Below are 26,003 nucleotides of genomic sequence, written 5' to 3'. Positions count from 1 at the left end.
AACAAAAACCTACCTGATTTACTGAGATCAAACGCCAGATCCGAACAGAGCGTCTACTGCAGAAATTAATTCACCACGATGAACAAATCAATTCTTTGATGCTAGAAATGCACAACGTACCTTTCCTAACAGCAGGTTCTCAGCACAGCACTGGGTGCAGTACCCTGTTGTTCCAACACCTGATAAAGCCAGAAGGCAGAACACAGCACACCATCCCAGCAGCCACTTCTAGGCGCGATGCCGACCCCAACCCAGCACTCGTGCAGCCCCTGTCCCCATGCACATCCCTCCATCCCTCCCACACCAGACACTGACCCTTGGGGAACTTATTGAGGCAGGCGGAGTTGCAGAAGGAGCGGACGGATCCTGCCTCCCAGCAGCCCCTGCCCTTCATGCCCACCGCGGGGCTGAGCCGGCTGAGGCTGAGAGCTGCATGGCCGTAGGCTTTAGGATGGAGAAAAAAAAAATACAAAGGGAAAGAACGTCCTTATTCAGCAGATGTCCTTATGGAGCAGACAGCCCTGTGTCTTGCACCATGCTGATAGCAGGGCACTACGGCACAGGCTCGGCAGCCCCACAGCCCGGCATGCACCACTGCTTGCTCCAGCACGCAGAAGCCCTTAATTAACTCCATCTGTGCCGGGAAGAGGTGTGCTCCCCCCCTTGAAGGGGGAAGCATGCAGACCCAGGCAAGTAAAGGGCAGGATTCAGCACGGTCATCTCAGAAATGGTAAGCAATGGGCTAGAAAGGATGCAGCCGGAGACCCAAAGGGATGCTACAACCAAAGGGATGCTAAAACCAAAGGGATGCAGTTCAGTGAAGAGGATGCTGTTTGGAAGCCGGTCCCTTTAAATGCTGCTAGAGGTTATTTTTAGGACTCTCACTTAAAATATACATCAGAATTCCTTCATTTTTGGTAAGAAACTTCATTACACATTTCACTCACGCAGCTCCATTTCGCCGCAGCCGACAGCTCCCAAACAGAACCTCTGCCATGCACACACACGTTGATGGCTGCTGGCTCACCCCTCCAGCACTACAGGATGGGGTTTCCCAGCCCTTCAGTTTTTATCAGTCCCAGGGAACAAGAGAAAATGAAGACACATCGATGTGAGCACTCACATCAGCACAGAGACCAGCGTGCAGTCACTGAGCCCTGAGTGCTCTCCTCCAGCTCCTGTTAATGCCAACATCTGGATAGCAACAGAGCATGGGTTGTATTCCACCTTCTCTATATACATATCAAAAGAGGTGCCCAAAAACACAAGTGATATGACGAGAGGGGAAAGCCCAGATGGGATTTAGCACGTGCACCCCTGGCTCCTGCAGTGACCCCAGCACAGTTCAGTTACACTGCTGCTGCTGCACCAAATTGCAAGGGGGGGGGGGTCACAGACACTTAGAAGATGCTCTCCACAAGCCTGGCACTGCTGAAGCTTTACAACCAGCTCTGATCCCTTCTGCCAGCTGTTCCGGGCCTCCTGCAAGCACAGAAGTCACAGCTGCAGAGCGGCTCACCTGAGTGCATGGAGAACCTGTCTGAAGCTCCCTGATAAAATATTGATTTATCCCCAGATTCACTTCATTTTGTCCATAAACAAGTAAACAGGCAGAAGTCACAGGCTGTGGCTCACCTGGGAAACACTCCATGTCACAGAATCGTAGATCAGTTTGAGTTGAGAGGGTCCTTAAGGATCATAGAACCATAGAACGGTTGGGTTGGAAGGGTCTGCAAATGCAAAACTGCATTTCTACTATTTGTTTTCACATAGATGCCTCCTTAAAATGGTGCAAGCTTTTCCCAAAGGAGCTCCAGTCCCTTTGCTCATGGCAGTTCCCCCTATTCAAGTAATTCAGGAAACCCCTTATCTTCAAAGCTGCTAACACACTCCTATAACTTCCTTCCTTAAGACAAAGAATCACAGATCAGGAGCCCAAACATGGAAAAAAAACCACCAACTTTGAGCTGTAAATCCAGATCTGATACCCACCCAAATACAAACACAACAAGACAGCACCGCTCCTGCTCTGCCCCGGGGATGTGCACTGTGCCCAGCTGGCTCTGCTGCCCCATGGCACTGCTCATGTTCCTCACGACTGCTGCCAACATTCAGACCAGACTGGGCTCCCCCAGGCACAGCTCTGCAATGGCTCAAACTGCTCCTATGTGCCAGCACAGCCCCATCCAAAAACCAGGGCAAGAAGCAATGACAAAGCCAGTAACCTGGAACCCCAGAACTTCATCTGGCATTTCTGTCCGGTCCAGAAGGCAATGCAGCAAGGAATGCACAGCTTTAGTTCCTTCATTCAGGAATTTCAAGCCCATGGAGGGGTTTGCAAGCAGAGCTCTGCCAAGCAGGATGCTGGAGTCACCAAAAATGAAAACAGTAGCAACTGCAGAAGCTGAACCGTAAGCAATAGATGCCTGCAGCCTGCCCAGACAGAGCTGCCTCTGCATACTTTGCTCCTCAGCCCCATGGCAATGGGCTCCTGGTCCTCCCAGGGCACTTAGCCCCACTGCAGACACCAAAGCCATGGAGCTCACACAGAGCAGAAGAGGGGGTGAGCCACAGCCAACAGTAGCACTAACACTGACTGCGATCAGTTACTGACAGCATCACTCAGCACGATTCTGGCTGGCAGCAGTCAGAAGTTCTTCAGCTTTAACAGCATTCAGAGCTTTCAGTTTTCCTCACTCTTCAGCCTTCAGTGCCAACACAACCTACCCATCTATCTGGGCAATTTAGGATCCAGCAGACCTGAAGGGTAACCAAGGCTTAGATAGGAGTTCAAAGCTACAGTTCAGTTCCACAGATGCTTTTTCACAACAGAAATCACATTAAATTGGGATGCCAAAAACAGAGCTGGACCATTTGCTAGGATGCCATTAGGAAATGGGGGGGGGGGAGATCATAATAAATGATATTGTTTAAACACCCCCTCTGTGCCGGGCCCTGAAAGTGCAGTGCCGCATTGCCAGCCTTAAGGGACACACAGAGGCAGGGTGGGCAGCTCCAGATCCTGCCAGCAGCCCTACCCCAAGCAGCAGGCTTTGCACGGCCTGGAGACCTAATGCTGAGCCCCAGCAGCGAGGGAGGGGGGGGAGGAAGTCTCGTTTCCTAGTGAGCAGCTTCACCACCAGAGGGAGACCCTCTCCCTGCAGAGAACAGAGCAGAGCTGGCACTACTCAAACACACACTCACTGGCTGAAGCTACCAACCCCTGCAGCAGCAAGCTGGTTTTAGTGCTGGATGGAAGAGATGAGGACATGGGGTTTGCAGAGGGAATGTGCCAGCAGAGGGCAACCTACCACCGTCGCATGGCTCCAGCACAGCATCTGCATCCTCAGCCTCAAGCTGTGAGCTAATTCTCTGTTTTGCAGGTGAGGAACGGAAGCTGATGTGCTCAGGTGGACCAAAAGCAAGGCAGGAGGCCCCCGTGCAGCACTGTCACTCGAGTGACTCACTTCTAATTAGTGAGAATTGCTGTTATTTTCAGACCTAAAAAAATTGATTTTCCTCCAACAGCATTTTTCTGTGCCAGGAAGAAAGGAAGGGAAAAATGAAAAACCAATTGGGAATCTTCAGTGCCTGATAATCCAGAAATACACTGAGCTGGAAATGCTTCCCCTTTGGCACGTGCCAGGTATGCTCACATCTGTACCACGTTGTTCAGGTCACTTCCAGGTGATGCTTGGTTTGAGGATTTGGCTTGCTTTGGCTCAGCTGCCACATACTGGGATATGTCAGCACGGACCTTACCAGGTGGCAGCAAGGACATAAATCAGGACATGAGCAGATGTCCCCACTGCCACTGTTTTGCTCCTGGTCAGACAGACCAGCATCACAGCATCCCCTTTGGAAAATAAGGGAAGGATGCAAGTTCTGACAAGGATGCGATGCTCCTCACTGTAAGCACACTCAATTCCCATCTGTTTGCTTTGCTTCCTGTCAGACACAGCCTCTGCCAGCTGTAAGCGGGCACACAGCCTGTGTTCAGTACATGCCAAATGCAAGCATACATGGCTACGGGTGTGTAAATGAGCTGCTGTGGGACAAGAACACCAGCCACCAGCAGTAGGCACAAACCAGAGTGAAGCTGAGCACTACACAGCAGCCCAGCATTTTGGTGATCAGTACAGCATCACCTTCCTCCCAGCTCTGCTGTAAGTGAACAAAGTGACAGATCAAGCTAATATTAGCAGGTACAGCAAAGCAACGAAACAGCTCATCCCTCCCACTGCTGCCACCCACGCCGCAGCAGAGCTTTGCAGCCAGTGGGGAACACACTGCAGCCTGCAGCAGCCACAGTGACAGCCCAGCCTGTGTCCAGGAAATGAGGCACACAGCAGGGAGGAGCGCAAGGATGGCTTTGCAAGGCCAATTCATCTTGGATATAACCTGCACTGAGCTCAGAGTTGCTCTCACACTCCAGCAAGCAGAGCTCTGATTGCCACTCATATGCTTTGATCTGAATCCCCAGGGTTTCTGAGCTTGAGAGTGGGAGAGCATCAGCCAAGTCAGAGCATCCAAACCTGCAGGGATGAAGGACACAGGTGATAAGACAAGAAGCTATCTAGAGGTCATGCCAAGATCAGACAAAGGTGGGAGGAATCAGGAATGCACATAGGCACATCTGCCCCTGCTCTGTCTGTAGCAGCTCCAAGCTCCAGGCCTGGCTGGGGGCTGTGCTGAGCTGCTCTGACCTCAGTGCACCAAACCACCATTGCAAAGTCCCCACTTAATGGGCAAAATCCAGCACTAACGCACAGCTGCTACTGCCTCAACTCTTCAGAGAAGCAAAGAACAAGAGGGAGCCATTTCTCATCCAGGGAAATGACCCCTCCTTTAATTACAAAATTACCAGCTCACAGTACTTGCAGCATTTTGCCCATCTTTCCTTTGCCTTCGGCTGCTGCAGCTGCACAGGAAACTCCTCCAGCTCCAGCACAGAGCCACAGGGACGAGGATGCAGCAGCAGAGGTGCCCTACATATTGCTGCTGAGCTCCTGCAGCAGTGCCAAGCTCCGGTCCTACCTACAAACTGATTTCTGGGCCGCTTTGGTACAGGGGATTCTCACAGATTATATATACAGAACAACACGTTGTGACATAGTAGATGCACGGGCAAAACAAGGGGAAGGGTCAGCACCAAATCAAGGAGTTAAGTGTATTGCTTGGGTAATACTCCTGACATGCAAACGGAGCGTAACAAAACAAGTTCAACAAAGCAAAGTCAACACAAGTTACCCCAAAAGGGTAAAAGTTCTGGCTGTACAGCCACTTACAAACACCTGAGCAGCTGACTCCATAGAGGTCTTGCCCCAGTCTTTCCCCATAGATCCCCCCCAAAAAGAGGGACAGCAATGCCAAAGCAGCACCATGCAGAGGAACAGGTTGGAGAAACACCACAAGGAGGGTGGGAAAAGGGAGAGGTTTGATGCAAAGAGCTGATGGGAGCCGGCAGTCAAATAGTGAGCTGGGAGCACACAGCCAACAAGGAGTGTGATTGTCCCAGTGGCTGCAGTCACAGCAGCAGTGCGGGTGTTGGCTGCTGGGGGGGCGAGGGAGGGCCCCCACAAAGGGGCAATTCACAGCCAGCCGGGGGGGGGACTGCAGATGTGTTGCAGCTTCACATTCCCAAGTCAAAATGTTTGCTGCAAACAAACTCCTTGGTTAGAAAAGGGGGAGGGGGCAGAAAAACAACAAAGCAGCTAAAAGACATCCAGCAACAAAACTGAAGTTAGCACTTCTGCAATTAGAGGAACTGCTCAGTACCACAAAGGGCACTGCAGATGAGTAGGCTGCAGCACATCCAGGCAGCAGAACTGCCCAGTGGTGGGACAGCAGTTCTGCACTGCTCTTACCCCCCAGCCTCTCCCCACCTGCAGACGAGTCTCTGTAAGGCAGCTTCCATCACACCCTGTGGGCTATAAAAACAGCTGGTTAAGCCAGCAGAATCACAGAACTGCTTAGTTTGGAAGGGAACTTAAAGGAGTATGGGCTGCAAAGTGTCCCCAAAAGCTTCAGGCTGCTGAGAGCCTGGGTGCGAGCGGGCAGAGAGCCAAGGGGTGATGCAATATGGGAAACAGAGTGCTGGAATTATCCAGGGGCTTACATTAATGCAGACAGAGGGTGATTACAGAAAGCTATGATTTTCAGGGCCGATGAGCAGGCTTTCAAGCAGCACTGTGTTGGCTTTTCCTATGGGGTGGATGAACCAGGTGCCCCTTAGGTGTCAGGTTTACACATAGAATGGTGGGGGCTCTTAAGGGCAGAGCAGAGGGGACGATCCCCCCCACCCCCTGATCCTGCTGCCACCTCTCAGCTGATGGTGCTCACAATGCAGATGTGTTTGAGCTACAAGCACGCTGTGCTGGCTCATCCTCACCAACACGTTCCACAGACACCACCAGAAATACAAACTTCAAGTTGGATGTACAGAAGGGCTGGATGTGAGCCACTCACCCAAGCCAACCCCTTCTACCCTAACGTTACATTGTGCATCCATGTTAATGGCATTAAATGGGACACTGCCACGGAGAAGAAATGCATGGCAGCAGCTCAGCTCCATGCTGGTTTTCTGCCCCCCCAGCACCCAGTGCTACCTGCAGCAGAACAAGGGCAGCAAGCTCCAGTATCACATCTGTGAGCATTGCTCATGCCCCAGCTCATGCCTCCTTACCAAAATAGTCTCAGCCCTGCACTGGATACAGAGGAAATCAGATCCCCCTCAATTATGCAGCAGAGGAAGCAGCAGTGTCTCCTATCCAACACTCGCTTTGGGTATAGGGTTCTCTATTCCTTAAAAATAGAAACAACAAACGGTTCTGCAATAAATGGCATCTCTTCTCAACGCACAGCTCCAGCTAGCTACCGCCCAATAAAATTGCTTTTAAGTGTGTTTAGTTCAAGAAAACCACTGGGGGAACAGACAGCTTTCATCTGCCTCAGAGCCATCCCCAGCAGCTGGTGTCTGCCCAGCCCCCTGTGCCCACAGCAGCCCCACCGAGCAGCCTGAGCTGCAGCCCTGCCCCATGAGCACTGGTGCTCCCTGGGCACAGCACAGCACCCAGAGCTCCCATTCCTTCATGAAGTCAAGGGAGTGCAGAATCCCAGCTTATACTCAGGTCAGCGACTCAAGTGAGGCTCATCTTCAATAGCATTTCACAAAAAGAGGTCAAGTTCTTCTTTTTTTTTCTTTTTCTTTTCTTTTTTTTAATTAACATCACACTACTACATAGCTCCAGTTTGAATGCAAGGAGCTTTGAAAGATCTCAGCGTGCCAGCAGTGAGACCACCAGCCCTGCTCTGACCCTTCGAGGAGAAGTTCTCTGACAGCACTATAAATGCCCATGCTGAACATTTGTCTTCTGGGGCCAGGCTGGATGGGGACCTGGGCTGTCAAAACGAAGAAGTCCATCCCCAACCCATCCCCATTGACTGCATCCTAACTAAACAAGCCAGGCAGAGCAAGCCTTTGTCCCCTTACAGCAGTTCTGCTGCTGGCTGGGGTGACAGAAGAGCCCAGCATGAGTTGGGTCAGCACCACAGTGAGACAGCGAGCACGGCCACCTGAAGTCAGCATTGCCACCACTGTGCTGCTCATCCCCCGAGACCACGGCCTGAGTCAGCTGAAGTCATAAAGTCAGCACACCCAGAGCCTCGGGGCAGCAAGGCTCCGTGTTTGTTACTTTTGTGGTAAGCCAGACCAAAATAACCACATGCGACTCCACAGGCAACAGTGCTGACATCCTCCGAAAGCCTCAGACTGTGGCTCTGCATTGCACAACCAGCCCAAGAACCAGAGGTGAGATGAACACCAAGGCACGTGCCAACCTCCCCCGGGCACAAGATCCTGATTCAGACCCATCTCAGCTCCATAAAGCACAAGCAACCTGCACACCCAGAGAGCTCACTGCAGCCACAGCCAGACCCCAGAGGTGCCCACGTCTCCTCTACCAGCCATACTCCCATCAGTATTTACATACAGTTCAGAGCTGCAAAATCACGGGACAGAGGGTTCAAAATACTTTATGTAATTAAGTCTGTAGATACTGGTGCCACAGAACACGGCGTACTTAAATAATTATGGGAAATGAGAAAACAGCTCATGCACTAATCAACTTCTATATGACCTTGTGGGACAGCTAATTATGCATAAGTCAGACCTCATAAGCCCAGGGCTGGGGGCACTTTCCTGCAAGCTGAGCTGTTTATGCTCTGCATTCTGCTGCTCTCTATAAAACAGACTGCCTGCACTGTGCTCCACAGCCAGCATCCAAAACAGCCATCTCACCAACCCGGGGATGGAAACAGGAATGCGCTGCCTTCCAGAAATGCAGGCAAACCAATTTTCTCTTAACTGCATGTTTTCATGGGCCGGCAGCATTAAGAAGTGCCTTCCCCATGCACGCAGCCTTGGCTCACAAGAGCTGCACGTCACAGCTGCACCGAGCACAACCCATGATGTGCTTTTGGTGCAGTGCTTCCACCAGGGAGCAGAGGTTTTTCTTGGTGCACTGACCCTTCCTTGGCAGCCATTCTGAAAGCTAAGCCTCATGACCACCTCACCTACACACAGAGCAGCATTTGCTCCCAAGGCCCCAAACCTGGACCTACATCATCATTAAACCAAAGCTACCCCAAGCACGGACCTTCCCACACTACCTCACTGTCTCAACAAACACAGTTTGACGAAGCTACGTTTTCATTATAAGCAGACTGGAACAACAGCAGGTGCTTACTACATCTCTCCTGCATGAGGTCTGACTTCCAGCATTCAGGATGAGAGCAGAGTGGTTTTATTTTAGGGCAGCGGGGGTGGCTGATTGCCTTTTTAATACGCTCATAATTTTTGTCTTCTTTGATCTGAAGGCACGTTTCTTTGTGGAAGAAAACCAAACGTGAATCCCAGAAGAGTTATGAACATTCAAATATTCCTGACATACTGTTTGTTAAGCGCTTATCAGATCCATTACACAACAGAGCAGTGAAAACGACACTCTCAGGAGGAGCACGCATGGTGGTTTGACAGCTTTACATAACACAGTTGTCCCAAATACACACTAATAAATACCAAAGCAGAGCTTAGTGTGTGCAGAGGGGAGAAAGGCAGTGTGCACAGACAACTACATTTACGTGTCATTCATCTACAGCAATACTCTTATCTAGGGGTGAATGGGAGAGGCACCGCTCTGGGATTTCACCGTGAACCAGTGCTCCCAGGGCTGCTGCTCCCTGCAGGGCTTGGTGCCTCCTGCAATGTCCCCCACCCACACCGACTAACCAGGGCCCCAGGAGAAAGGCACACACCACCTCCCTTCCAGAAGAAGCATCGTACATTCCTTCCTACTGGCTCTCTGCAATGTACAGCCACTACCAGGGCTTTAAATATTGGTGTAAGGCTGCATATCCAGATGGGAAGATGTATGCTGTATGCAATACTGCTTAAATCCCTTTGTGCCTCAACAGGAAACAGAAGAAACAGAAGAAATATAGTATCTGTTAGGGTTTTTGTGCAATGTAATGAGCACAAGAGCTGGTTTACAGGGAGGTTTTTCCAAAGGATCCAGCTGTGTGCCTGCATGTTGAGCTGTGCCCTACCTGACTGGTTGTTCCTCATGCGGATGGCTTTGGCCTTAGCCAGCTCCAGTGCCGTGACCCAGCGCTGCCTCTCCACTTCTGAGCTGGCCTTCAGGTGATACGTCCTGCCCCCGTTGGACAGCACAATGTTGCACGAGTCCTCGGTGTCAATGTGGGCTGTCGACAGGTTGATGGTCCCACGGCACGTGTGGGCCATCTCCGCCTGCGTCCTGCAAGGGAACAGAGCACAGGGAAGTGTAAAGGAGGAAAGGTGACGGCCTCAAGTTGTGCCAGGGATGTTCAGGTTAGGTATTAGGAAAAATTTCTTCTCCAAAAGAGTGGTGGTGAGTTGGTACAGGATGCCCAGAGAGGTGATGGGGTCACTGTCCCTGTAGGTGTTCAATGTGGCACTGAGGGAAGTGGTCATTGGGTATGGAGGGGGTGAGCTGGGGTTGTACTTAATCTTAAGACCAAGGTCTTTTCCAACCTTAATGATTTTATGACTCAATGATACTAAACCTTTCTGCACCCACCTGGGGTGGCCAACACGCTCCTGTGTGCCCCCAGACACACAGCACTGGTACTTCTCATTGGCATTGCAGCTCCTCTCCCTCCCCATACCGCTCCACCTATAATAAACCTCTGCCTCTCTCCATCTTATCCTTTCAGTCATTCTCCTATGCACAAGTTAGATAAGATCTTGCATGCAAAGATATTCATTTGTAAAGCAAACGAGCAAGTACAATTCATCCACAGCTTTTGAAACACCTTTACAGCTGGAAGGAGTGCTGCACATCTCACTGGGCTTACTCAGTCGAGCACCAACAGCAGGAGGCTTTCCTGGAGCTGCACTCACCAACAATCAACACTCATTTACCCCAGCCCAGCAAAGCAAGGAGAAGCAGGCATGCTGCTACCACAGCACACAGGTGGCAGAACTTCTGGTTAGGACAAATCTTCCTCCAGATCCTCACTCAGGGATCAGGCTTTTCATTCACTCCTCCCCACCCCCACAGCAGGCACAGCCCACACGTGTCCAAAGCAGCATCCGCAGGTTGGATAGGATGAGGCTGTGAAATGGGCCCACAAGAACCTAATGAGGTTCAACAAGGCCAAGTGTAAGGTGCTGTACCTGGGTCAGGACAATCCCAGGTATGCATAGAGACTGGAAGAGAACTCCTTGACAGCATCCCTGCTGACTGGATGTGCAAAGACTGGATGTGTCAAAGGCACAAAGATAAATGCTTAAGTAGACCCTGGTGCAGCACTTACAGCTGCCTGCAAGCACTCAGCCTGCAAGTCCCACCAGCTTCCCACTGCCCTGCAGTACCAGCAATGCCAACCCCAGCATAGAGCAGGGCGAGCTGTTGCCAGCTCCTGCCCAGGGCTGCCCGCTCTCAGCTGGGGCTGCAGACACTACAACCCCATCCCCCACCCCATGGGACTGATTGAAAGACGGGCACAGAACAGCAGGACAAAAGCCTTGTGTAGATCCAGATGGCTCTCATCTGACTCATTCCCAGAGTCCTCATCCCTGGGCAGACACCTGTTGGAATTGAGGAGATGTCTCACAATAATTAGCTGGATTCTTCCAACATTTCAGCAGGACACATTACCAGGTGGTTGCTCACTGAACTGCAGGAGGAATAACAGGAATTGGTAGGAATTTCCACAGGAATGGCTCCTTTATTTTCCCACAGGCCATTGGCACCGTCCTCCCTCAGGAATGTCCCCAGTTTGTCACTGGCACCTTCAACTTGTCAAAGGAACACCACTGTGGGAGGTGGCAAAGCACAATGCAAGGCAAGAGCAGCCCCAGCTCATACCAACAGCATGATGGGCACAGGGCATCCCTACCAGGACCAGGAGCATCTCCCCTGTTCCCAGATGGTTCCAGCTGCTTCCTTCTCTGCAACCTTCTACATGGCTGAAATCACATCACCAAGGCAGGGGGATGCAAGGAGCTGCATCCCAACCTGGTACACATGCAGCATCAGTAAGAGCCACCCTGCATCACCAGCAACAGCATCCCCAGGGCTTTTCTAACCTACTCAACCCTGGCACTGCTTTGCAGGATGGATTTAGCCCAACACCACACCCAGGCTCCACGTGCAGACAGAAGCCCTGCAGGAAGGAAAGCCCCCTGGCACCTGTTACGTGTGAAGTTCAAACCCAGCAATGCAGCATGGCAATGTTGGTTTGCAGGAGGGGTGATCTGGCTCGAAACAAAGCCAAGTGCTGATATTCACTGCCAGAGTCATTCACCTCGTGATGCAGCATGCACTGGCGTTCTCCCAGGAGGGATTACTTTTCACTTTGAGCAAACAGCTAAAATGATTTTTCACTTAGGCAGAAAACAAAGGTCTCCAAGGTGACTTCACTAAATTAAATCCCATAACACAGCCCCGCTCTCCCACCCAAGGAAAGCAATTTGCTACAGGATTCTGTTCTTCGAGCTACCTCACCTCTCAGCACCAATCTGCGTGGGAAATCAATTGCCATCACTCAGCACCCACACACGAGGCAGGCACCTGACCCAGCTCCCAGCCAACAAGCCATTTCCTCTGTCCGCATACAGAAAATACGAGGTGCCCTTCAGAAGCACTTGTGTTCAGCTGGATCTGCTTATTCACCGCCAGCAGCTCAACTATTGCATAACGTGATCCGGGGCAGATTTTGTTGTGATTCTCCACTTTCTGCAATAATCCAAGAGCTGCACATATGGGAAAACACGTGGGCAGGCTGCAAGGGGCCGAACTGGGGTTAAACACAAGCAGGGGCTGTGCAGAGGTGGACACCGCTGGGATCTGCTGCTGCTCAGAACAAAGCTCTTATTAAGTTCAGGGATGTAAAATCATAGCTGTGCACAGTGTGCAAGGTATATGGCAGACGACCAGAGAAGCTGTTAAGGTTACTTTAATACCACAGATCTAAATACACAGAGCCTGATGAGACAACTCAGAGCTTTTGGCTATGCAGAGAGATCTCCCATGTAAAACAACTGCAGTCTCATTCTTAGCATCTCCTATCTGGCAGATGAGGTCTAACAGAAAAGAACTGCAAGTCGTGATGTAAAAGCCTCCTTGTTAGTTCTGGAGGAGCACCTGAGCCACATCCAGTGCTCCAGAGTTATGCAAGAGAATGATGCTCACGCTCTGCAATGATGAATTTCAGTGCTGCGTAATAAGAGCTCAGATTTAGCAACAGAGTAAAAGCCAAAGGAAAAAGCAAAAAGGATTAAGTTTTTCACCTACTAGCTCCGCAGCTTCCGTTCGGTGACACTGCAGCTTTATACGTGACAGCCAAAGGTTTTGCTCCAATGCTGGCACGATGCTGCTGTGCTCTGTGACTCCAGCTGTGCAGCTCTGCAGGACATTAACAGGAGGCAGCAAGCAGTGCAAACACCGGGTCATGTCTGCCCCCTGGTACTGCTTGGTTACAGCAAGCAAGGATGATGGATGCTTGGGGCTAAGCTGCTCTGTTCCAGGGCCATCACTGCTGCCCTCTGAAAATTCAGCCTCTTGAAACCATGCATGTTAAGGAAGGAGTGTGTGCCCTTCAACCCACACTGCATGTGCATCCCAAGAAGCTACAGAAAGGGAGAATATCAGGAGAAGTCCTAACTGGAAAGAGCTCCTGCAGCAGAACATGAGACATTGCTCCGCTGATTCCCTCCCCTGAGCAGGGCTGAGCACCACCTCATGCCCTTACAGCTCAGCTTCTCCTTCCCCCCAGCTCTGTCAGGTCTCAGCACACGCACCATCCCAGTGCCCACAGCCTGACCACAGGGACAGGGTGAGCTTCTGACCCGCTGAGGCTGCAGATGTATTTTGGTGCGGCTGAGCTCAGTGGGTACAGCACACACAGGGACCTCATTATGTTACACTCAGTTTCCCAGTGGCGAGTTAGTTCTTTAAACTGGGTTATCCACAGTGAGACGCTTCACAAACACCGAGCTGAGACTTCTTCCCTACACTGGAAAAGCCACCACTCCTTTGCTAAGCATCACCACAGACCCAAACACAAGTTAAGGTACACCCATGGCAATGGCCTCTGCAATACGCTCACCCTGACCTCCGAGAGATACCTCCTCTATAAGCTCAAAACCTGTTGTAAGCCTGAGCAACCAACACACCCAGCCCCACATCCCAAATGCTGCATTCCCCTTCCATCACTCTCGCAGCATTCAGGTGACCCCAAAGCAGAGAAGAGACTGTCACAGATCAGCATCACCCATTTATTAACTGGAGATCACCTCTCGGTTCCTCAGTATTTAACCCACTCAGACCTTGTTTTCACAGCGTGCAGACACGTGCCGGGCTCAACTATGTCTTCCATCAGGACAGAAAGCTGCAGGAAAAATGCAGTTAGCACAGCATGGCTGCTGCAGGACAGCCCTGCAGCCACGCTGCCTCCTTCCCTCAGCATGCAGGGGAGACCTTTAGGTAGATGGCTGAGATCACACTGAGATTAGCAGCTCCGGGATATTGCCCACATCCATCAGGCTTTTGAAAGCAGAAAATGAAAACAACACAACTCTTCCATAGGGAGCCATGAGACTTGGCACACAACTTGGAAAGAACTTCCCAAGCAGAAGGAATTGAAGAGCATGTCACTGAGCATGGCTCTGTTAGCAGCCACGGATCGGAACAGGGCTTACCAAGCTGAGCCACAGCGTTTAAGTGCCTGACTAAAAAGCCACATGCAGAAGATACTGCTTCCATTCCTAACCTGGAGAATGATTTTAGCCCAAGGATTTTTTTTTTTTTCGAAGCGAAAGAAATGAAGGAATAGCAGAAATCCCACACACATGTTTCAGGGATGCCACAGGAAGCCCAGAACACACCAGCATGACCTCACATTCACATGGCTGACATTAGAGATAGCAGCACAGACACCAAACCCCTTGGCATTCGCACCCTCTCTCATCTCAAGGAAGAAGGATCATCTCAATTCCAGAGCAAAGGCCCCAAGAGAAAACCAGCCCTTGGCCAGGAGCAGCTTCCCCAGCTCACAGGGAAGGCAATACGCACACCCAGCACAGCACAAGCTTGCTCAGCACGTCTCATACAAACCTCAAGCTCTGCATGACAAACAGCTGAGGTGTTGGTTTTTTTTTCCCCTTCCCCTTTTACTTTCCACCAAACCTACCACATTTGCAAACAAAACCCAAACAAGCATATGGCAAGCGTTGGACTGAGATGCCTGCAAAAAGACTCTGTTTGCTTTGATTTACGGGCTGATTAATCTGCAAGTGGCCGCAGTGGGGATGGGGACAGATGAGTGATAATCAGGTTGCAGGGAAAAACAACCAACAAATCCAAGCTGTTGTCCCAGAGCGCCGATGTGTCACAGCAGCAGGCTGCAGCCACCGAGCAGCAGTGCTGAAGGGGTTGGATCTGCACAGCCTGAAGCTTCTCCTCCAAACAGAGGGGTGCAGTGACAGCTCCAGTATTTGGATGCTTGAGTTTGTTTGCAGCACCCACCGCTATGCAGAGAAATCCTTTGCAAGGAAACAACTGAAAGAACACCTGTTGGTCCTGCATCATTTACAAACAGGAGTTGTCTTCTCCTCACAGCACCTTCTTCCCAACAGGAGACAAGACACCAAGGTGGGGGGGGAATGGGGAGGTGATTTGTCATGGTGACATCCTCAGCCACAGCCTGAGCACAGGACGAGGTGCTGCATCCATCACTGACACGGCACAGAGGCTGGAGGCAGAACCTCAGCAGTATGTTCTGCCTATGTCAGCACTGCCCAGCCCACGGCCTCTTCAACACCAGCCACAAACCTTGGAATGGATGCAGATCTAATGGATGGGAGGGCAATGGAACTTGAGAGCTGCCAAGCTGACGTGTCTCTGAAGACCAAGGCTGCCCCATCCCCTGCAGCACTCCGGACCAGGCTGGATGGGGGCAACCAGTCCCATATGGCACAGGCTGGGGGGCTGTACAGTCCCTTCCATGCAGTGAATCTATGATAAGTAAATGCAAACAACTCTCAGCTCTGGCACAAAGCTCCTTCCCATCTGAGAGGGATGCTCTGCTTCCCCAGGGCTCCCACCCCACACAGAAAGACACTCTGGAAGCAACCTATTCCCACATGCACACTTCAGGACTTCCATCTGTAACACACACCGCTCTCTGGTAGGCACAGGGCAGACGTTCTGCCAGGAAACCTCAGCAGCGGCCAATGGGGAAAAGAAAAACTCAGCGAGCCAACACTCAGAAAACAGAAGGAGCAGCCAAGTGGCATTTGGGTTACCACAAGCTCCAGTTCCTCCTTCCAAGCCATGCTATCTCCATTTGACCGCTGGTGACACCAGTGGTGTCTGCAGCTGATAAGGGTATCACTGTCACCAAGGGCTCGCAGGATGCCACCCCCCTGCTCTGTATGGGGAAGGTGCCCTGTGCTGCTATGACTGAATCTGAGCAGCTCACAGGGCCCTTAAATGTTATGGGTCTGGGGTATGTGCATAGCAAGGTTTTAATTCATAGTGTTTTAGATCCTTCTTCACTCAAATAAGAGCTCCAACAACACTCCGGCCACTAAAAGGTGCTCAGCATGGCTGCTCTCCTTCCCACCAGGTTCTTCCCAGTTAGCAGGATATCTCAAACTCGGTGTTAGGAATGGGATCCAGTAACTACACTGCTTAAACAGAAGTGGTAAACCCCATGTACAGCCCACACTGCAGCCCAGCAGGGCAGGTGATAGCAGCCCACAAAGGCTCAGCTTTCAGAGGGCACTGATACAAACCCTCTCACCCCTTCTACCTTTGTGGGTAGCAATGCTACTAAGTGCGTTGCTTCAGTTAAACACTGATGGAAGGTCTGGTCCAGACCCCATCACGTGGGCAGGAGTTAGCTTACAAATGGCGAGACGCGTGAATTACATGTCTGGTGGCTCTGTTTTAAGCAAGAATGAACAGATTACCATGCACAAGGTTAATTTGACAAATGCTCTTATTGCACAAGAACGCTGACATAAATGCAACCCAGCAGACGTGAGCCTCAGGCAGTAATTGTGCTCGTTGCTGCCGCAGCCTTTAAGTTTACACTGGCCTTCTGGCCCTTGGAAATGGTGCTAAATGATCAGGATAAAGCCACAGTCATCTCCTGTTTGCATTTTCTCACCACGTCTGAGAGCATAAGAACGCACAGGGCACAGCACAGCCAATAGGAGACATATTGTGTTCTTATCCCACTGATGTGCATCCATAACAGTATTCAGACTGCTAAGGATGCCCCTGGGTTTTCACATTACGGAGGTTTGGGGCATGTTTGAGCACAAGTCTCATCCACCCTTGCTCAGATCCAATGTGGACAGAAGGGGCTTCATCCCAAGGATGTTTCTCCTGCTGCGAGCTGCCGCCCTTCTGCACGATGCAGTTGATGTCAATGCTTTCGGTACCAATTTACCTCTGGAGATGCTGTGAATGAATTACAGCCCGCAACTTCCAGCACCGAAGATCATTTTAAAGTCAGCACTTCCCTTTTCGCCAGCTTTGAAACAATACTAAAATCACTGCAAGGAATTTCTATCTGGATGAGTTATTTCCTCTAGATACGAACATGACCAGGAGAGGTGAACTGGATGCAGAACCCACATTGTTTGGGTAAAAGGCAAAGCCAGATCGCTGCATTTAGAACCAAACCACACAACTCCTGGGCTCAGCTCACGTCCAGCTCTTTGGGCAGCTGGCACAAAGCTGCTGCCTGAGCAGGAGTGTATGAGCTCAAGAACCGAGATACATACGTGCATAAGTTATTCCCATGACCTCCACTATAATCCCTGCAGGATGGTCAGATTTACAGGCTCACCCCTGCATCCCTTGGGACACGCTCCTGGGAAGCACAGAGGTTAACAATTCAATGAACAGCATTGCTTTTTGCATAGAACTGATGAAAGAGAAAGAAAACGCAAGAGGAACTTAAATCCACGGCTGCAATGTGAGTGCCTGGGGCAGTATAACGCAACGTGAGATCTTTCCCATTCCTTATGACACTACCCAAAAAGTATAATAAAGAAATTGGCAGCTGGCTTGTCAGCCGCTGGAAATGGCCAAGAGCTTTTTTAAAATAGAAATCAGGAATTAACTGCTTACTGGCCCATGATTCAGCCTGGCACATCCAAGAGATCTGGCAGGTCTTGCAGATGCCCAGGTGACCTCGCCTGGCTGATCTCAAAGGCTTTCCCTGCAATGCCAAACACTCCAAACGTGTCATCCATTATCAGTGTATTGAGATTTCTTCCTCAAGTCCCACTGCCATCAGCTTCCACCAATGGCCTTTGCTCAGGGTCAGTCAAGGATGAAACATGGGGGAAAGGCCCAATGGTGAGAGCAAGGCATTTAACTGATCAGTGACAGAGCAGCAAAATAAGGAGCACTGAGTGAGATCCACGCTCCCCCTCTGCCTCCATACAGGAATACAGCCACACAGAGCACATAACAGGTCGCACACGCCTTCAGAAATTCATCTTGGGAATCTGAGTCATGCCATATTCTGCACTGGGATCAGTGCTGACGGGCTGCAGAAATCTTATGGATATTGATCGTGGTTAGCAGGAACAGAAAAGTTAAACATGCAGCCAAGGGGGAAGGCGAAGCCAGCCTCCCTCTCAAGGAGCTGCTCTCGCCTAGGAAAGGGTGAGTTAGAGCTCTAAGTGAATTTCCCAATTGCTCAAACCTCAGCATACTGTGTTGCAAGAAACCCCTTGGAGCAATAAAATGCTTAAGGGGTTTTATGTGCAATTCTTGCAGCTGCTTCAGTACAGCCTGAGATCAACTGCCTGCTCTCAGCTCTCTGCTTGGCACTCACCTGTCAGAGCAGAAACAAAAGTGAAAACAGGAAAAGCAGTAAGTTATCTGCTATGTGCACTGACTGACGCCGGCATATCAATGGAAGCTCTTCCAACACGTTACGAGATTACAGTTACACCTCTGAAAACAGATGCTGGCCAGCAGAGCTCAGCACTGGAAGGGAATCACACACTCTGATTCCAGCAAAAGAAGCCTATACAGCACCATGAGTCAAGTTTTGTGCTTGGAAAATCACCCCACAGAAGCTCATGTTCCTGCAGGAGGTTGAACTATCCCCCCATTGCATGTGTTGGTGTAGAGGAGTTGGTCCTCCAGGCCTTGGAGGACAGAGGGTGGAAGAACACCTGGAGTCACAGTGATGAGGAGGAGGTGGCTTCATACTGCTGGGAGAGATGGATCTCTAGGGCAAAAGAAAGGCTGTTACGTGCAGAAGGAGGGATGCTGGAGGAAAGCTTTCCAGAGCCCCAGATCAGCACACTGAGAAGTACACACTGGTGAAAAAGGACCAAAATGCTCTTTGTTTTTCCCTAAGAAAGGGAGCTAGATTACCTGAAGACCAAGTGGAGAAAACCAAGCTGTCAGGACTGCAACGCTTGCATGCAGGATCAGATTCTTTTTATAGAGCTCTGGCACAGCAGAAACATTCCCCTCGAGGTTTTATTAAAGATATAAAAGGTGCACTTAGCGCTGAGCAGCACGACGTGCCCTCACTCATTTCAATCACACGAGCACACTGAAACCGGATGGCGATTTTAAGCATCTCTGCCAGGTTTTCACTCCTCAGGCTATAAACTCTCCCTTAACACATCACACATTACCACAGCCCTGTTCTCTTTGTTCTCCTGCAAAGCCAACAACCCCATCCATGTTCTCTCCCATTAGCAACTAAAGCAAAAGCCATCTGGGGCAAAAGATGGCTTTGGAAGACTGAGCAGCTCCTGGCTACCTGGCAGCGGGGTGCTGCGCTTCCCATCCTTCTCCTTCCACCAAAGCCTCACTCAGCAGCTGCCATCCATCACATCCAGCTGCAGCCACCTATGCCAGCTCCAGCAGCACAAAGCCTGACCAATAAACTCTCTCTCAGTGTTTTGTTTGGGCACGGAGTGCACATATGGCAGGGCATAGGCTCACCGTAACGCCTACACGGGGTGTGACAGCACTCAGTGAGGTGCACATGAAATCAGCAGTGCAGATAAACCAGCAGTTCCATAAATAAACCCCAACCCTAAGCTAGAAATACACCTGATGGTAACAACGGAATTTACTTACACAACACAGGGGACATTGCAGCTGACAGCAGCTCCTGTAGCAGCAGCCAGGAGAGCCCAGCTGTGCACTCCCAGCACCGCCTGCTTCACTGCAGATGGGCCACTGCCATCCTGCAGTGTTTGGAGGGACCGTGGAACTGAACTCATACAACCAGATAGTCCAGAAGACCTTCCTCCTGTCCCCATCAGTAAGCACAGGCCATGAGCTGACATGCCTGCTTACAGCTGCTCTGCACTGGGAAACCAAAAGCAAAAGCCTTGATCCCATGTCACATTTTGAGCAGGTGACATCACAGCAGTGCTTCACAAGGGATGGCAGGTCACACGTTAACCTGTGATGCTCCCAAACTGGAAAAGCCCAAGATATTCAACACTGCACCGTAAAGGCATCTTAGGGCTGCAGATGTCCCAGCAGATACACCAACACAAGCACACTGCTGGTTTCTTCAAAACTAAACTCTCAGCACTATTAGAAGATGCACATAGCAGGCGCAGAGCACGCAGTGCAATTGTATTGCTGAACCACACTTAAAGCACCAGCATCCTCGCTGACTCCCCACCAAAGCAGCTTTTCAGACTTACAGCAGATCCAGCTTATTTCCCAACGCAATGCACAGCAGCAAGGCTCAGCCATTGCAAGGTACCCCCCTATGGGCACATCTATCCAACATCCCTGTGTCATGATTTGGGCCTCACCCACAGAGAGAGCAGAGCAGGAACAACACGAGGATAGAACGATATGTTAACAGAGGTCGGGTGGCACCTTGGGATGCCTCAAGTGCAACCAAACTGGGCTTCTGTGTATTATGTAATCCGGTATCTATAAAAGAAATCACATTACATGGCCAGGTACTTAACACACATCCAGCAGCACAGCATTCCCAGTCAATCCTTAGTAAGACCCAGCTGCTGTGAACACCAAACAGCTTCAGCAGGAGTCCCACACGTCGTCTCAAGACAAAGAAAGGAAAAAACACAAACCAACAATAGGAGCTGAGAGCGTGCAGTGCGCATTCCATTTAAACTACACAAGACTAAGATGATTCTGTCACCTTCCGTCCCACTTCCATGAAAGATGCAGCAAGCTCCCAGCAGCATACAAATAAGAGACGACTTCAGGCAGAACGGCTTTTGGTTGGAGAGCCGCCTCACCTCCTGCTGCTTGCAGAAATGACATCCCAGGAGAGGCTGAGATGGGAGCCTGCAGCAGTCTCACAGCAACGCAGATACAGAAAGCAACAAGGAAAGGAAAAACTGCTTGGATGAAGCCGTGTATCACTTTCAGCTGACCACGTGTAATAAACCTGTAGCACTTTCTGCTCCACGAGATCTGCTGAGTAACACCTAAGTGGTAACATGGGAACAATAAATGGCAAATGCGAAGCTCGCAGCATCAGGATGTGTGTGTACACACCTGGAAACAGCAACACTTGAAGGTACCCATCCTAATGACAAAGGATGGGGCTTCCAAAGCACGCAGACCCTACACCTGACCACGATCAGGTCAGGAGGGCCTCCAAAAAGGATTGAATGAAGTTAAAGATTCGCTCTTTGGTTTAATCCCTAACGAGCTGCAGGCTCAGGTGGCACCGCTCACCTGCTGCGCATCTTCTGCACATCGCAAGGCAGAACGATGCTCATTGAAGCACATGCTCCACTCTTGCCCGTGATCCACCCGGAGACAAGAGGCACTCTGTCCTGCTGGCAGGAGCCCTGCGAGCTGCTCTGAGCCATGACCTCCGTGCTTTACACACCTCCAACAAGGGCCACCACTCTCCACAATCACAGGAGATCTGTAAAAAGAGAGGTTGTGAACAGACACATGTCGGCTACGAGCAGCCCTGCTGCATCCCAGCACGTGGCTGCCTACAGCTCACTGCCAGCACATGGCGCCGTGTGGCTGTGCTGAGGAAAGGGCCCTTCTCCCCTCATTAATAATGAAGCCACACTGCTGAAGCACCCACGCCAACCCCCAAACCCAAAGTAAGGAGGTCTTCTGCACACAGCAGCAATGCACAAGCAGTAGGTGTGAAGGACACCACTTTCTGCTCTGCTCCTTATAAAGCACTGAACAAAAACCTTTTGCTGCTAATAACAGATTTTAGGCATCGCTGCTTCATGTTAAAGAAGGAAAGGCAAGGCACCGACTCCTACAGCACCATATTTATCTTCCCATGCAGTGCAGAAACCACTCCAACCCGCTGTGCATGCCTGCACAGAGCTCCTTATCAAGAAAGACATGAGGAATTAAGACTATTTATAGGAAATGAAGGCCCTCCTCCATAGTCACGGTGGGGACACATGTCTATTCAGTTGTGATTTCAGAGCAGGAATATCCCATCTAAGAGAGCAAGAGTTAAAAGGAAAAGCAAGGAAGAAAAAACAGCTCGGGAAGGTTGACAGAAACACAGCGTGGCCCAAAGGAGCGTGAAGGGAAGGGCTGCTGGATGCACACAGCTGCTGCGCCGAGCGTGACAGCTCACTCCTGACATGCACACGTAAGCCAGACTGCACACTTACGCTGCAGAATTTCATCACAGCACATGTAAATGCTGAGCAGCACCGACACAGCGCTGCGTGACCAGGAGCCAAGGGGACGTGCTCTGCTTCCTGCTGCCAGCTGAGCTGTGCCAACGGCCCTGCCGTACCATGCCTTCAAATTGGCACTTTTAATTCTGAAGTTGATGTTTGCAAGGCCCGGAGGTTCGACGCACACAGCCGTGTGAGTCAGCGGCGGCTGACCCAGGAGCAGCAGAGCCAGCCCTGGTTGCAGCAAGCCCCGTCCTCCCGCAGTCATCAGACAAAGAGAAATGAAGCCATTAATTATTAAGCAAGCTTCTCGATCAAAACCAAACAAAGGTTGGTATAAAATGCATCGAGGGCCCTGCCAAGCTGACGGAGAAACGATTAAAATAATTGAACGGCATAATGAAGGTTTGATGGGGAATCTAACACCTCCGCCAGCCCCCATCTTCCAGCACACTCCAATGCAGGGACTTTCAAGACAACAACTCATGTTTCAGGGTGACTCCAGCACAGCCATCAGCTGTGGCTCTGAGGGCCCTGCAAGGAGCACAGGGCTCCGATGTCACCATGCACTCAATTACCAAAGTTACCTAGCTACAGCGTAATGAATATGCAAGCAGGATACGATATGGAAAGGTTCAGCAGTCTGACCTGCTGCAGCATGGAAACAGCCCATAGGTGAGAGCAGAGTGGTCCAGTGGTGAGTTACAGGGCACTGAAGGGAAAACAAACCAAACCAGGGAGTCCTGAGCAAGCTGCCACTGCCTCCATGGAGGACAGCTGAGGAGAAACACTGCAATAAAAGCTGGAGCATTTGACACCAGAAATGGTCAGATGGTAACTGTTCTCCCATAGGTACCCATGCAGCTGGGCCCATAAGCATTACCCATACTCACAATCATCTCCAGGAACTAAAACTGCAGCATGAGCGATGCTGTTTGAAGTCCACCTTGAGACAGCACTGCAGGTTGCACCTACGCCCCCCCCAAAACCAGCGTGCACTGCTCCTCTGGCCAGCTCAAAATGCAGAGCTCACTGCAGCAAAGCACTCACTTCTGCTGCAGCTTCATCCAATAAAGCACATGGGCCATTAGGCCAGATTTAAGAGCTGAGGGACTCCCTGCGTGCAGCGATAATCTGGGAACAGAGGAACCTGGTGTGCAAACTGACAGCTTGAGCGCCGCTTTGCCTTGCATCGTGTCTCTGGTTACAAAGAACCCAAGATGGGATTCCTCAAAAACAGGAAAATGAACAGTGATTAACAGCAGAGCACCATATGGAGAAAGCAAGCATCCTGTGAAAACAGCATGACTGGGAGCAAGCATCACACAAACGCTGGTTAAATACAAGTAGCTCGGAGTTACCATGCAGCAGCCACAGGGCTGTCTTGAAAACCTGCACATTCCCATCAGCTGGAGGATGAAAAATGGCCAAGGACGTTCAGCTTTGTTTGCAGAGAGATGAGGTGCTATGAACTGCTGCAGGGAAGCATTTCTCCCTTCACTTTATTACGTGAAGATTAAATATAAGGAAGACATTTCAACACAGAGGGTGGTCCGACACGGGCAGAGGCTGTGCAGTCTCAAACCTTGGAGATAACACAAAGCTCAGCAATAAAAGGCCCCGGTTGTCCCCACAGGGTGGTCCTGTGTGATGCAGGAGGTTGGAACCAGAGGCATCTTTTCCAGTTGTTCTGTGATTCTCACCCCAGCTCTCAGCTGGAGCCAGAAAAGAACCTTCTGGGTTGTGCTTAAGATCTTAAAAGGGCTAATGAAGAGTTAACTGCTGGTTAAACAGAGCTATGCAAAGAAGCCTGTTCTGGGAAGCAGCTTTTCCAGGGAAGCAAGCTGCTGTCCCCTCCCCATAGCAGGGCAGGGCAGGCAGGACAGCTAATCTGCTCCAGGCACCAGCTCGTCCATGCAGGAGCACTGCCCAGCACTGAAAGGGGAGCTGAGGCTGCGAGCTGGCCAGGAGCCTTTTGCATCATAACTATGAGCAAATTAGACACAGCATGAAATAGTTTTTTCCTTCTCCGTTTGGCTCTGCTTTAAGGCACCAAACCTGTAGAGGAGACAGCACGAAACTCGAGCTAGCTGAAATAAGAGCAAGCTGCTGGGAAAAGGCAGCCCACATCCAGAACCTCGGTCACAAGAGCCGGCACCAACCTCTGATGGATTAATACCTACCTAAAGATACTCCCCTTGAAAACCCGTACCTGTCCAAGGTGATTAGGTTCTCCTACACACACACTCTAATTAGAGATAATGATAAATCTGCACGTGGCAACCTGCCAGTACTGTTTGGAAAGAGAGTTTTGCTCATTAATGAGACAAGTATGTACCACTCTTGAGCACTGCTTCCCTACACCAGCATCACCTCTGGGCTGTGCACTTCCAAGTTAGCCAGAATACCCCGCAACCTAAAAGAGACAGTCAAGGGCAATTAAGTAGAAGCAGCCAAGGAGCAGCCCAACCTTCCCAATGCCAGTCATTCAGAAGTAATGCGAAAGTCTTGGTCTTCCTGCAGATGAGTCTCCTGGTTGAATAGGGCCAGCAGTGCTGTCCTGTAATTAGATCCCAGGAAGAAGGCTGATGTGCGTGAAGCTCACATAGTGTGACCCCTGCTGCGGCCAGAGGACCAGTCCTGCCTTTTCTCAGCTCTATTTTAACCACGCAAGCACAGCCCTGTGAAACACAGCTGCCTTTATCAGAGTCCAACCTCAGCCACCCTGTAGAGAAAGAAGAGCCCGAAGAGCTGCAGCAGCAGCCCAACTCTTGTATCCCTGCACTCAGCATCTGGAAGAGGTCAGTCTGAAGACCAGGGACCCCCTCCAGGTCAACAATGTTGCTGTGCAGTTCCCCATCTCCTCAGTCCTTGCAAAGCTAAGCAGTGAGCAGCAGGAAACTGAAGCAAGAGAAGCTTCAGTCTGCAGCTAAATCAATACACCCAAGGAAGCCACTTAAGTAACAGGGAACAGCGTTTCGATGGAGCTGACAAGCACAATGAAGTTTTACCACCTTCCTCGTGCCAGTCCTGGAAAAAACCCAACACCCAAATGATCAAGGAGGTGCATCAGGAGAACGAAATACAAACGGCACGGGTGCCAAAAGCCACAGAGCACAGTGAGGCACCCGCAAGGACACAATCCAACCTGCACGGCACAAAGCACTGACAGCTGCAGGGCTGCACACTGGCTGTGAGTCCCCTCCACATCACATTGCCACAGCTCTCTGCTGCTGCTCAACTCGCTGCCCTGGGAGCCTTCTGCAGGTCCAGCTTAAAACATATAAAACTACCTTAAAATAACCCATCGCTGTACAAATCTCAAGCAGCTGCTGGAGAAAAGACACTTGTTTGCTCGTGACAGACCTGGCAGCGATACAAAGACAATATTCTGACACGGTTACAAGAGGAGCACTGAGCTTCAGCGGCTGACCCAAAGGCACAGCTCTGCCTGGCCGCTGTCTGAGCGTGCAAGCAGGCAGGATCAGAGGGAAGGCTGCCGGGTCACTGCAGGGCTGTCCGTAGGGAGCAGCCCTGAGTTAGGTGGGCAGACAGGCACCACGTTACACCTACGGCCTCTGACAGCCCAGGGCTGACCTCAGGGCTCGTGTCGAGTTTCCCCAGGAGCCGGGCTGGTCCCATCAGCTGCCAGGGGCTGCGACCCACGACCCGCCTGCAGCACGGGGTCACCGGGGAGGGCGGAGCGGGGCTGAATTAGGGATGGGGGACAGACAGCTCCGCTCCGCACACACACGGCGGGGCTTTGGGACGGCCGCATTCAGCTCTAAGGGCCTCCAGA

At 51.0% G+C, this 26,003-nt stretch overlaps 1 protein-coding gene across 1 annotated transcript in view; it reads right to left on the bottom strand.

The window, feature by feature from the left end:
- The window catches only part of OSBP2 (oxysterol binding protein 2), a 56,566-nt gene that overhangs the window by 29,915 nt on the left and 648 nt on the right, over positions 1 to 26,003 (bottom strand). The window contains 1 exon segment of the mRNA XM_072351229.1: positions 9,607 to 9,815. Within this exon segment, the coding sequence (XP_072207330.1) occupies positions 9,607 to 9,815 (209 nt within the window).

The sequence above is a fragment of the Excalfactoria chinensis genome, chromosome 16 (genome assembly GCF_039878825.1).
Source record: "Excalfactoria chinensis isolate bCotChi1 chromosome 16, bCotChi1.hap2, whole genome shotgun sequence".
Taxonomy (NCBI): domain Eukaryota; kingdom Metazoa; phylum Chordata; class Aves; order Galliformes; family Phasianidae; genus Excalfactoria; species Excalfactoria chinensis.
Note: the sequence above shows the minus strand (reverse complement) of the source record. Positions and strands in the feature narration are given on the sequence as shown.